The following is a 13251-nucleotide window of genomic DNA, read 5'->3' on the forward strand; positions in this document are numbered from 1 at the left end:
TTTTATATTTGTTGAAAGGGCTCTTTTGGATTTATTTCAATCCTAGATGTTTTCCTTGTCTTCTGCAGACATAAAAAAAGAAAAGAAAGAAAAAAAACTATAAGCTTAGGCCATAGCAGCTGTATGAGACATCATGATTCAAGGACACACCTGGAGAAAGGTATGTCATGAAACACAAAATGTGTGTCTTGAAATAAATAGATCAAGTGTAGTCCTTTCTAACATCTACTGAGTGTCTACTCTGTGCCTGGCACAATGATCTCATTTACTTATCTCCCTCAAACCCCCAGAAGGTTAGTCATTCATCAGACTCATTTGACAGATTAAGAAATGAGATGGGTGGAGATTAAGTAAGCCCTGGCCAATCACACAGCAGTAGGGGCAGAGCTGGAGTAGAGCTAAGGCCACTGGACTCAAAGATGTGTACTTGAGGGTCCCAGACAAACCATATCACCCCACATCTGGTGTCATCCTCTTGTGCCTTAGGACCGACGAGCATGGGGCACTGGGGTGACCCCTTCAGCAAACAGCTTGAGGGAGAAATCGAGGGCCCAGGCGGCCTGGGTCAGCATCCCCAAAGAGATGACATCGATGTGGGGCCCACAGAACTCAGGGAGGTTGTCCAGTGTGATGCCCCCGCTGGCTTCCACACCCACGCTTGGGAACTGGGCCTTCAGCGCGGCGGCTATGGGGTGCAGCTCCTGTGGGACACAAGCCGAGGGGCGGTGAGAGCCACCCCAGTGCCGCCCCTGCCCCAGAAGCAGATGTCTCACCTCAGGCCTGAAGTTATCCAACAGGACAAGATGGGCTCCTGCGCGAGCCGCCTCCACAGCCTCCTGCAGGCTGCTGCACTCGACCTCCACCTTCAGAGTGAAGTCGGCCGCCCGCCGGGCCCCGTGGACAGCCTGTCGGGGGAAGCCAGCACATGAGGTGGGGCTAGGGATGGAGGGGACAGGGGGCACAGTGAGCTGGGACTGGCTTCCAAAAGGCCCCAGATGGATAACAAGTTTGGGGGTTAATGAGGAAACCAAAGGTTGGTTTCTGTTATATTAGGTTAAACCACATGAAATTACTGTATTTGTGGGTGTTCAGAAGGAGCTCTAGTGGTCCAGTACCTAAGGCCTTTGACTGCTAACCAGAAGGTTGGCGGTTTAAACCCCTCAGCCGTTTTGTGGAAGATGGGGCAATCTACTTCTGTAAAGATTTACCACCTTGGAAACCCATGGGGGGTGGGGCTGAGTCAGAATCAACTCGATGGCAGTGAGTTGGGTTTGGTTTTTGGTGGGTCCTGAGTGGTCAGGTATCAACAACACTTGGCATCTGGCCCCGTGCTCAATTTGACACAGAATATTAAAACTGGAGAAGGTCTTCAAGAGCAGTTTTACAGATGGAAAAACTGAGGTCAGAGTTAGGATGGTTTGCCTAAGGTCATAGAGCCATTGACACTAGGGTTGCCAACAGTTTGTCCTCTGCCCTTGAACATCATGCCTCGAAGAGACTAAAAAAACAAGGCTAAGCCCTCTTCTAACAGGTGGAACCAGTCTTGTCCCCAGACTCCCAGACCATCACTGTTCACCATGTGTGGCTCAGGGCCTGTGGTCGAGGCCATGAGGAGGGTGACGTTAGGCAAGGGCCGAGGGAAGGACGAGCCGGACACGCACCTTTTCCACACCACCGGCTGCGACAATGTGGTTGTCTTTCACCATCAACAGCGCTCCCAGGTCGTAGCGGTGGGAGGAAGCCCCGCCCACGAGGAGCCCGTACTTCTCCACCAGCCGGAAGCCTGGCGTGGTCTTCCTGGTCCCTGCCACCTGGCCCGTCCAGCCCGTCCCCTTGGCGACCTCCACAGCAGCAGCAGCAGCACTGGCCACCCCACTGCAGCGGGCCAGCGTGTTCAGGGCCACCCGTTCCCCCAGCAGCAGGCAGTGGGCAGCGCCCCGGACCTCGGCCACCTTGACTACAGGCACCAGCTTTGATCCCTCTGGGTAGGACCAGGAAACCTGGCAGTTGAGCTGGGAAAAGATGGCATCGAAGAACGGCCGCCCAGCCAGGACCCCAGGGGACTTGGCCCATAACGCCGCCTGTGAGGGGGCGGCCCCGGTGACCAAGGCCATGTGGTTGAAACCTGGGCAGTCTTCTCGGAGCCAGGCATCTGCCAGGGCTGCCAGGGTGGCAGTGGGCAGAAGGAGGGCTGGGTCTGCGAGAGAGGAAGAGAGAACAGCTGTTACACACTGCCTGCCTCTCTTACAGCCAGGGGTGACAGTCAAAAAATTCAGCAACCAGTTAAACTGGTCACTAACCAATCTGAGTGAAGATATGGGGGCCCTGGGGGAGGGGCTGGGGTGCAGTTGAGGCTCCATGGGTGGAACAAAGTTGCCAGATTAAACCAATTAAAATACAGGACACCTAGTTAAAATTCAATTGCTGATCAATGGAGAACTATTTTTCAGTATAAATATGTCTTAGGCAAGATTTAAGGACCTCATAGTGGCTAAAGCACTTGACTGCTAACCAGAAGGCTGGCGGTTCAAACCCACCAGCCACTCCTCGGAAGGAAGGTTTGGCAATCCTACTTCTGTAGTGATACTGCCTCGGAAACCCAAGGAGGGGTCGCTATGAGTCAGGTCTGACTCGACGGCACATAACAACAACAACAGTGGCACAGTGTCTGGTTAGCTGACAGCTAACCAGGAGGTTGGTGCTTCAAACCCACCAGCCACTCCAAGGAAGGAAGGAAGATGTGGCAATGTCCTTCTGTAAAGATTTACTGCCTTGGGAACCTAATAGGTGTAGCTATGAGTTGGAATCAACTCGATGGCAGTGAGTTTGGAGGGGTTTTTTTGAGGCAAAAATTAGGATATACTGATACTGAAAATTTATCCATTGCTTACCTAAAATTGAAATTTAACTGGGTGTCCTATATTTTATCTGGCAAGTCTACTGCTGGGCGGACAGCCATTGACCACCTGGAGAAGGACAATGAAACCTGGGAGAGCCAGAATTCCACCAGTCTGCCTTGCTTTTCCAGGTCAATGAGTGTGCTGCCTTTGACAGGATACCGTCTTATCACTTTTCTATCGCTCATTCTATTGGGAAATATTTTTGTTTTCCTTCTGTGACATGTTTTCACCTAACACAGTTCTAGCTTTGGCAGGTTTTACTAGTCTTTCAGCAGCCAGACAACCATCTGGGCTGGCCACCTGGACATCACCCCACAGCCTTTTCCACTCTGCCTGGTGTAGGATTGGTTAAATTGAGGAGCTGGAGTCCGGCTGGCCTGTGGGCTTGTGTGGGGGGCGAGGGAGGAGGTCTTCTTCATCCTAGTCTTTTCTACAGCACCAAGTCTTACAAAGTTAAAGGTGCAGTTTTTTACAGACGTGGAGACAGAAGACCAAAGGGGAAAGCAGATGTACTGAGGGTCACCCAGCAAACGGGCAGCAGAATGAGAACCAGCCAGGTCATGGCTCGCGGTCCCTTCTGCCTTTGCTCTCTACCCTGGAGATGTCTCCACTACTGAAGCATCCAGCAAACTGTTGTCTCTCTGGAGATAGGGGCTGTACAGGGAGGAAAGAGCCCTGGAAAGTTGGGTTTGAGGCCCTGCTGTGCGAGGTATAGCTTCGGGAGCGTGGGCAAATTGTTTGCCTGTAAAATAAGGATTATGAGCATGGTGGTGTCTAAGGTTCTCCATCCAGTGAATCACTAAAGGGCTTTTCACTGTTGACTGAGGTACTGCAAAGGCAGGTCTTAAACATGATACAACATTGCCCTCTGTTGGCCAGGATAAGAGCTGCAGCCTCATGAGCAGGGCACCCTCCGGAGAGGAACTTCACTTCTGGGGGACAGGGGCGTGAGTAGATAGCACGTGAGAGGTATTTGTTGTTTTGTTTTCCCTCATTTTTGCTTGGAAGTTAAACCTACCTGCAAGTTGAGAGTAAAAATTGGACATTCTAGTTTGCTTGTCTGGTAGCCCTTCACTCTCTAAGGGAGGTGTCCCATCTTTACCCTCCACTCCCTTCTCCTGACCCACAGCCCTCAGTGACTGCACCTGGGCTCTCTCGGCCCACATTCTCTCCCACAACTGTCTCAGGTAGTTCCCACTTGTTCATTCAGTGTCTGCCCTGCCCAGGCTGGGTGCTGGGAACAAAGACAGTGAAAGGGATTGAGACGTGACCCTGGCTCCATCGAGTTACTGGTCCAGATGGGAAAGAAGCCTGTGAACAAACGGTTGTGATGGAGAGGTACCTCAAGGCTTTCAAACCCGGTGCTGTTGTAGCTGCCACTGAGTTGGCCTAGACTCAGGTGCATAATCGGATTGGACCATTATCACTGGCTGATTTTTGAAAGGGGATCGCGTCTTTCTTCCTCAACTAGGTTCCCAAAGCTGTAAATCTTTACGGAAGCAGACTGCCCCATCTTTCTTCTGTGGAGTGGTTGGTGGGTTCGAACCCCCAACCTTTTAGTTGGCAGCCAAATGCTTTAACCACTACACCGCCAGAGCTCCTAAACTAAGTGCAGTGACCTTTTGTAAAAGTTAATTGGAATCTTTCAACTAGTGAGTGAATGAATTGAGGGGCATCTGTACAGTGGAATTCTACTTGGCGATAAAAAGAAACTAACTACTGAGAGTGAAAGAAGCCAAAATCAAAAAAGGCTGCAAGTTGAGGAGTCCATTAAAATGACATTCTGAAAAAGCAAAGCTACAGGGACAGAGAACAGGTCAGTGGTTGCCTGGGGCAGGATGTATTGACCCCCAAGGAGCAAGCAGAGAGTTTCTGGGTGTGGTGAACTGTTCTATATTTGACCATGGTAGTTCCAGACTGATGTGTTTGTCAAGACTTGTGCAGCTGTACAACCAAAAAGAGTGTGTGTTACTGTCTGTCACGATATCACCATAAACCTGACTTTAACATGAAACAATAAAAAAACTAATCTGAGCGGATCTTTCTTTTGCTTAAAATCCCACTTTCGGTGCATTAGCGCTAGCTCTCTTCTTCCGTTTATTCTTCTGACACATCCTTACAGGCATCTGCTCTGTGCTGGGTGCTAACTGTCGGGCCACATGGTGTCAGTGGGTGGCTCTTTCTCTCAACCTTTCAGACTTTGGCTGTGCTGGTCTGGGTGGTTCTGCCTGGAAGCCTCTACTCTTAGCCCTCGCCCTCAACCTCTCCCTTCATCCTCCCCCTCACCTCTTGACTCCTCTTAGGCATCACTTCCTGGAGGGCCCCCCCCCAGACCCCTAAATTAGGTCACAGACTCTCTGAGCTCCCATCACCATGTTCTCTGAAGGCAAAGACTGTATCCTACGAGTTTTCTGCTGTATTTCAAGAGCCTAGCACGTAGAGCCACACAAATGTGCTGCTTCTATAGGTTACAAATGGTCAATTAATGGAGTTTTCATATTGTTTAGTTACATGGTTAAATGTTCCTAGACACTCATTCAATCAGAAAAGCCAATGTTGTTGTTGCTGTTATGTGCCATCGAGTCGGACCCAACTCATAGCGACCCCTCCTTGGGTTTCCGAGGCAGTATCACTCCAGAAGTAGATTGCCCAACCTTCCTTCCAAGGATTGGCTGGTGGGTTTGAACCGCCAGCCTTCTGGTTAGCAGTCAAGTGCCTTAGCCACTATGCCACCAGAGCTCCCCCCCCCCCCCAGAAAAAAAGCCAACAGTGGAGGGAATTAGAGCCCAACTGTGAGGCCACACCACCTGGGTCCCAATCCTGGCTGCGCAGTGATCTGGATCAGGCGGCTTGACTTATCAGGGAGCTTGGGCGCCTCATCTGTGATGGAGATAATAATAATAAGCACCTCAGAGCATTGTTATGAAAATTAAATGAATTAATATTTGGAAAGCACTTAGGAGCATTGTCTGGCACATAGTAGGCGTGTTTGCTAAAAAAAAAAAAAAAAAATTACTGAAACATTTACCAAGTGTCACGGGAGGACAGAAGGAGAAATGACTAAGTGTCCCCGAGGAAGGGGGAGGTGGTTTTAGTGGCCTCGAAGAATGAGTAATGGGTGCCAGACAGAGCAGTGGAGTGGGAGGAGGTGGGCAAGACCTTCCAGGCTGGAAGAGCAGGTAGGGTTCAAAGACTCAGAAGCAAGAAACTGGAGAGGTCTGGGGGGAGGGGGCTGAATGTAGAATTCACAGAAGAAATGGTGGGTAGGGAGGCCGGAGTGGAAGGGGACCCAACGATGTAGCTGAGGAGGATGGGTGGGTCCTGGGAGTCACCAAGGTTTTAAGTGAGGGACTAGTTTTACAATGGGATAGACCATGGCTTTGCTCTAGAAGGATCACTTCAAGCACCAACTGGAGAGGACTGAGAAGCAAAAACAGTCTGAGACCATTGGCCACACAAAAAGTGATAAAACCCTGAACAAGGGCGGTAACCACAGGAACAGAGAACAGGGGCAGGTATGAGAGCTGTTTCTGAGAAGGATTCACCAGAATCAGCAGCTAATAAGAGGAGCCCTGAGGGAGCTCTGGTGGTATAGCGGTTACAGCAGTTGGCTGCTAACCAAAAGGTCAGTGGTTCAAACCCACCAGCTGTTCCGTGGAAGAAAGATGAGGTGGTCTGCTTCCGTAAAGATTTATAGCCTTGGAAACTCAGTTGAGTCAGAATCAACTCAATGGCAGTAAGTTTATTTTTATATTTTGAAGAGGAGCCCTGGTGGCGCAGTGGTTAAGCACTCAGCTGCTAACAGAAAGGTCAGCAGTTCAAACCCACCAGCCATGCCACAAGAGATAAGATGTGGCAGTCTGCTTCTTTAAAGACTGACAACCTTGGAGATCTGTGGGGCCATTCTACTCTGTCCTTCACGGTCTCTAGGAGTTGGAATCGACTCAGCAGCAAGAGGCTTGGTTTGGGTTTTGGAGGATGTGGAAAATGTGGAAGAGGGAAGTGGTAGAACTCCCACTTCCCACGTGGGAGACCAGGGTAGGGTTCCTGGTCAGTGCACCCCACGCATAGCCACTACCCGTCCCCCCGTGGAGGTTTGTGAGTTGCAATGATGCAGAACGGGTTTCCACAGAACTTCCAGACTAAGATGGACCAGGAACAAAAACCTGGTGATCTCCTGCCAAACATCAGCCGATGAGAGCAGCATCACAATAACAGCATCACAACAACCCAGTTGCCAAGCAACCTCGGGGACAGCACAGGACCAGTCAGCATTTGGTTCTGCTGCCCATGGGGTTGCCCTGAGTAAGGGTTGATTGGATTGCAGCCAGTGACAGTAAGATGTGAGAGAGGAAGGAATGCAATTTTGGAAAAATAACCAGAACCAAAGTAGGTTCTGTCCTGGGTAGCTGGAAACTGAGAAGCCAGTTGGAGTGGAAGGGTGGGGACTTAGAGCGGCAGAAGGCCTAGGCTGTACTTCCTGGGCTCCTGCACTCACTGCAGTCTCCCATGCTTCTCTACCTGGTACTCCCCACGAGGAATTATTTCCTACTTCCGGTTTACAAGCACAGAAACTGAATCTCAAAGAGTTCTCGCAAGTGCCCAAGGACACAGCTAATAAAAGGCAGAGCTGCGGAGCAAAGACTGAGTTTGGTTTTGCAGACATTCAAGTTGAGATGCAGGAAGAAAATGTGGGTGGCAGTGTCCAGAGAGTGTGTAGAATGGTCTGGGGTCCAGAAGGCTACTGGGGTGAGGATGGAGAACTGAGCTCAGAAAAGTAAAAGTAAATTCCTAAAGACTTAAAAAAAAAAAACCACCCAAACTCACTGTCATCAAGTTGATTCCAAGTCATAGTGGAGCCCCTTTGGGTTTCCAAGACTGTAAATCTTTACAGAAGCAGACTGCCTCATCTTTCTTCCATAGAGCTCATCATGGTGGGTTCAAACCATCAGCCTTCTCATTAGCAACCAAATGCCTTAACTACTACACCAGCAGAGCTCCTTACCTAAAGATTAAGGCCAGAAAATGATACTGTTGTTAGTTGCCACCGTGTCAGCTCCAATTCATGGCAAGCTTTATATATGACAGAACGAAGCATTGCCCAGTCCTGCAGTGTTTTCACGGTCACTGGCATATCTGAGTCCATTGTCGCAGCTGTTATGCAGTGGTTTCCAATCTAGAGGCCTATCTTCCAGCACTATACTGGACAGTATTCTGTTGTGATCATTGACTGATTTTCCTAAGGTGAGCACTAAGCTTTTCTTTGTACTCTCAGTCTGGAAGGTAAGCAGCAACATGTAAGCCACCACAGTACAAATGACAGATAGCGGGTGGCAGAAAATGATAGAGCTAAAAATTGTAAATGTGGACACACATCTTTCCTCTCCACAGCCTGCGTACATTTCAAACGCCCAGCAGTTTCTACCACATAAATTACTCTCTGGCTACCCCTCTTGAGATAAACTGTTTTGATTGCCTGTTGTGAAGGCAGAATGTTACATATCCAGGATCCATTTATGAAAAATAAATATGTCTGGTTTTCTATAGGTTGGGACTGGCTCATGCATTTCCAATGAAAGGGATCCCTGTGGGTAGCCTTGAGAAATGCAGATCCACCTAATTCAAGTGTTCTTGAAAGGAATTTCAGGGAGGGAAGTGCTGGTCTTGCAGCTGCAATAGGAGAGGAGCTTAGAGAGCCAGCACAGAGATGCTATTCTGAGAAGATAGCTGTGACTGCCTGTCCCGTTCTCCATCATTGCAGCAGTTAGTTACACATAAGTGCTCTTCCAAGATGCTAGACTTCAGAGGTTGCAGTTTTAATGTGTGGGACGTATCCTTGATCTCTCAAGGCAATGCCTTCTTCATTGGTTGCCTAGAGTTTTATTAAAATTGGCATCTCCATTTCTGAGGGGATCCAAAGCATTTTGGGATATTTTCTGCACCTTGTTTCTCTTTACCAAGAGTGCAAAGAGATATAGATGAACGGACAACTGGCAGAGCTCATGAAGTCTTCCCTGTGGCACACTGGGCGTTCTCTTCTGGGTTGTTGACCAATTTTTATTGTGTCTCTATGCTGCCCCTCACTAGACATCCCTTCGCCTATCATTCAAGCATTTAACGAACACTTGCTCTCGCCTTGGCCGGGTGGGGCACAGTGGGAGGCTCTGTGGACTCGCTCGAGTGAACAGAACAAGTTTGTGTTCTTCTTCTATGTGTAAGAATGTGGTTCATGCTTGTAGCATGGTGGTGTGATGTGAGGCAGACTGAAGTGGTCTGCAACTGCAACCAACAATGGTGGTCTGGTCCTGCTATCACTTGTTTGTAACAGACTCTGATATGACATTCCGTGAAATATTAACAGCTAACCCTGTTACCATGGCCCTTTGTGGGCACTGTTCCAAGCATTTTACATATGTAACACAGTTAAGCCTCACAACCACCCATGACGTAGGTACTATTATTATCTCCTATTTTAAGATAAGGAAACAGGTTCAGGAAAGTTCACCCCAAGGTTTGCCCAAGGACCACACAGCTGGTAAGTGTGGAGTCAGGGTTACAAACCCAAGTAGGACACTCCAGAGTCCTCTCACTTCCCCACCTTACAGCTGTTCAGGGTAGCACACAATTATGTTTTGAGTTATTACATGTTTATAGATCAGTATCCACAGGGATGTGCAGGCCACACCCAGGGCTCCAGGCGCTCAGCCACCGGGAAGGTGGGGACAACCTGAACTTGGGAATCAGTAATGTCTGGGCTGGAATCCCAGCCTCACCAGTTGTGTGACCTCAGGCAAGCTGCTAACCTCTCTGAGAGTCAGTTTCACAAGGAACCGACAGGGCTGCAATGAGGACAGAATGAGATTATTGACAGAAGATGCCTGAACCACCAGGCAGCTTGATTCTTGCATGAACTTATTTTTTGATTCATTTGACAAACACCAGATAGGGCCAGAGGCCACTTGGCATCTGGGGCTTCTTTATAAATGTTCTTTTCATCCTGGTGGTGTAGTGCCTAAGGCACTTGACTGCTAACCAGAAGGCTGGTGGTTCAAACCCACCAGCCACTCCTCGGAAGGAAGGTTGGGCAATCTACTTCCGTAGTGATACCACCTCAGAAACCCAAGGAGGGGTTGTTATGAGTCGGATCCTACTTGATGGCAGTGAGTTTCGCTTTGGTTTGTTTTAGAAGAGAAATAACCTTTATATAGGGCCAAGTGTGATCACCCATCACACAAGTGGTGAAAAAAATCTATGGAATTTCATAACCAGGAGGGATGACCTGTGGCTAAGGTATGAGGGCAATAAGGGAGGGCTCAGAGAGCTTATCCGGAGAGTGGATTGGAATTTGACAGGTGACAGGAAGCCATGACAGATAGAAGGGACCCAGAGAGCATCGTGGGAGGTGCCATCTGGAGGAAATGGTGAGCACTCTTAGCCATGTGGGGAACAGCAAGAGAGAAGGTGAATTGGGATGTGGCCAGACCGGTAGGCCTTGAATATTCAACAGAAAAGAATTTGAGTTTGTGCATTAGGCAACAGGAATTAACTGAAAAATTTTTTTATCAGAATTCACATGATCAAAAATATACTATGAAGTTAAACTTCTGAATTGTATTTACCAGTTGCCATCAAGTCAGCTCTGACTCACAGTGGCCTCATGGGGTCAGAGAGAACTGTGCTCCACACGGGTTTATTTGTTTATTTTTTATTACAAAGAATTTTTTAATTTTTATTCTCATCGTAATTGGGTGAAAGTTTACAGAGCAAATTCATTTTCTTTGTTTTCCACACGGTTTCTCAGGACTGATTTTTCAGAAGCAGATTGTCGGGCACCTGAGTGGACTCGAACCGCCAACCATTTGATTAGCAGCTGACTTTGTCAACCACATGCAACACCCAGGGACTCCAAACTACGTTTGTTGTTGTTGTTATGTGCCCTTGAGTCAGACCCGACTCATAGCAACCCCTCCTCTTTTTAGGGTTCTGGAAAGATGCCAGTTGGGAGGCTGTTGTAATTGAGTGAACCGGGGTAAACTATAACAGGAGGGCGTCTCTCTCCAGGCTCTAAGAAAAAGAGTCATTACATCAGGACTCCTTGCCCACAAGACTTCCCGGACTGGTTCTACGCCCCCTCACACCTTGTCCCAAGTCTAATCACTCCATCTGTACCCTCCGTTCGGCCCCGGCACTGGCCTCTTCATTTTCCCCATTTCCCGACCTTTGCTTTGCTCCATCCCCTTGTCTAGTCCCTCCTGGCTGAGATCATGCAGGTTGATTATCCCAGCGCCTCCTCCCCTCCAGGCTTGGCCCAGAGTTGACCATCAGGTGTCATCACAGATGTGAAGACAGCAATGAAGAGGAAAGTGCCACCAGAGTTTCTCCCCGAGGGAACAGAAAGGGAGAAGGTTGGGAAGTCCTATTCGGATACTGAGGTACAAGGGAGAAGAAGGGGTCAAAGGTGTCCCTGAGGTTTCTAGTCTGAATGGGAGGATGGTGAGCCATGCAGAGAAGGGATAAGAAGAATTGATCTGGGAGGCTTATTCCCTCATTTAAGCCTCGACACAGTCCTGTGGGGAAGGCACCATTCTCACTTTTAGTTGAGGAAACAGAGACACTGTGAGGCCAAGCCACTTGTGCAAGCTCACACAGCTAGCAAGTGGTGATGATGGGATTTGAACACAGGTGACTCTGGTGTTGTTTCTAAATCGTGGTGGAGAGACTCTGTCATCATTGAAAGCCCTTCATTTTCTGAGGTTTTCATTCACTCTTCTGAGAAACTGCATCTAATTAAAAGTGTGAACCCTCTCCCTAGAAATATGGGTAACATGTTCTCACAAAGACACACAAATTCACATCTAAGTTCAGGGGTCCTTGAACACCTCCAGAACCTGTCCATGATTCCTCGGTAAAAAACCCCCAGCCCAAGGTCAAAACACCTTGACATGTGCCAGTGTGTTTAACTCATACAACAGCCCTGTGAAGCTAGTATCCTCACCCCCATTGCCCAGATGCAACTCCCTGTGGTGCCCGAAGCTGATGAACAGCAGGGTTCAAGTCCACATTGGTGTTATTTCAAGAGAGACAGACACAAGGAGATTGGAAGGTGCCCAGTGCCTGCACGTATGTCTTCTCACAAAGCCCTGGGTCAAGCTAGAGGATCCAGGTGTGTGTGGGACCAGCAGAGGCTGGGGACTGAGAAGTCCAGGAATGAGATTGTTTAACGGCAAGGCAGAGAGCTCAAGGAAGGGGCTCTTATGAGCCAGGCATGATCCTTTCCATGTGCCGAACCTTCCCAGCACCGAGCTGTTATTCTTAGATGCAAGGAAATGAGGTTCTGAGATGTCAGTGACTTGCCCCAGGTCACACAGCCTGTCTCTACTGCAGACAGAGATCCAAAGGGGAGTCTTTTGACTACAGAGCTCTCCCCCTCTCCCTTGGCTTGCAGCCTCCAGAGTGACTTCAGAGACTCTCAGGACTCAAGTCCCTTCCCCCGGCCAGCCACAGATGGACAGGACTTTGCCTCCACTAACAGAGGGGTAAAGTCCAGAGCAGCTCCCCTGTCCAGCCTCCCACCGCCTGTTCCCCTCACCCCCAGGACTGTGGCCTCCTCCAGGACACCCGGCTCCTTCTTAGGCTCAAGCGCCTTCCTTCTCCCAGAACTCTCTGGGGACCTGGCACAGGAGGAGAGGGAAGAGCTAGACGAGGCTTTGGGGGCAGAAAGAGGTGCTTGGAGGATTCAGCCAGTCTGGAGAGAGATGGGGCTAGATTGTGAAGACCACAAGAGACAGGGTTACCCAGACAATGAGATAAGGGACTGAGATAAGTCTGAGATAAGATGAGATAAGGGACTGAGACAGGCAGGAAGCAGAAGACGGGGGAGAAGTCCAGGAGGCTCCTTTACCTTCAAAGTCCATGAGGGCTTAGAGCTTTCTGGGTTGTGTGTCTGCCTGGTATGTCCTTTGCTTAGGTGCAATGTGCAGAGGCCCAAGGTGGAACTGCCAGAAGGGGGCGGGTCTAGTCTGCCCTCCTCCCCTCAACCCTTCCCAGGTTCCATAGGCCTCCTCTTACCCTCCTTCAGGGCCCCTCATTCTGTACACATTCAGAGTCAGGGGAGGGGCTCTCAGCTGCAGACTCAGAAGTAACCCCCTTTTTGTCACCAGCCAATGAAGGGAGCCTGAGGCCCTGTTCTCACCTCACAGAGAGCTCAACCCTCCTTGGCCCTGCCCCAATCATGGGAAGGAAGGGCTGCTTGGTGCTGTGAATGGGAGAATGTACTCTCTTGTGAGGACTGAAAATCACGGGCCTTAGACCATCCTTTAAAAAAAAAAAAAAAAAAAAAACGCAATGAAAC

At 49.3% G+C, this 13251-nt stretch overlaps 1 protein-coding gene across 1 annotated transcript; it reads right to left on the reverse strand.

The window, feature by feature from the left end:
- Nucleotides 1-482: 482 nt before the first annotated feature.
- On the reverse strand, nt 483-12814 carry QPRT (quinolinate phosphoribosyltransferase). Its single transcript, XM_007950296.1, has 4 exons — nt 12802-12814; nt 1662-2197; nt 774-905; nt 483-701 (listed from the first exon to the last, which is right to left on the reverse strand). The coding sequence occupies exons 1-4, from the start codon at nt 12812-12814 to the stop codon at nt 483-485; spliced, it is 900 nt and encodes a 299-aa protein (XP_007948487.1).
- Nucleotides 12815-13251: the final 437 nt, after the last annotated feature.

The sequence above is a fragment of the Orycteropus afer genome, unplaced genomic scaffold, assembly GCF_000298275.1.
Source record: "Orycteropus afer afer isolate SDZICR_OR568_19922 unplaced genomic scaffold, OryAfe1.0 scaffold00266, whole genome shotgun sequence".
Classification (NCBI taxonomy): domain Eukaryota; kingdom Metazoa; phylum Chordata; class Mammalia; order Tubulidentata; family Orycteropodidae; genus Orycteropus; species Orycteropus afer.

What these genes read in the sequence shown, in the direction of transcription:
- QPRT (XM_007950296.1), bottom strand. An exon ending in CAGCCGGTGGTGTGGAAAAG is followed by an intron (nt 906 to 1,661) that starts GTGCGTGTCCGG and finishes TTCCCCCGACAG; the next exon opens with GCTGTCCACGGGGCCCGGCG. An exon ending in TGGATAACTTCAGGCCTGAG is followed by an intron (nt 702 to 773) that starts GTGAGACATCTG and finishes TGTGTCCCACAG; the next exon opens with GAGCTGCACCCCATAGCCGC.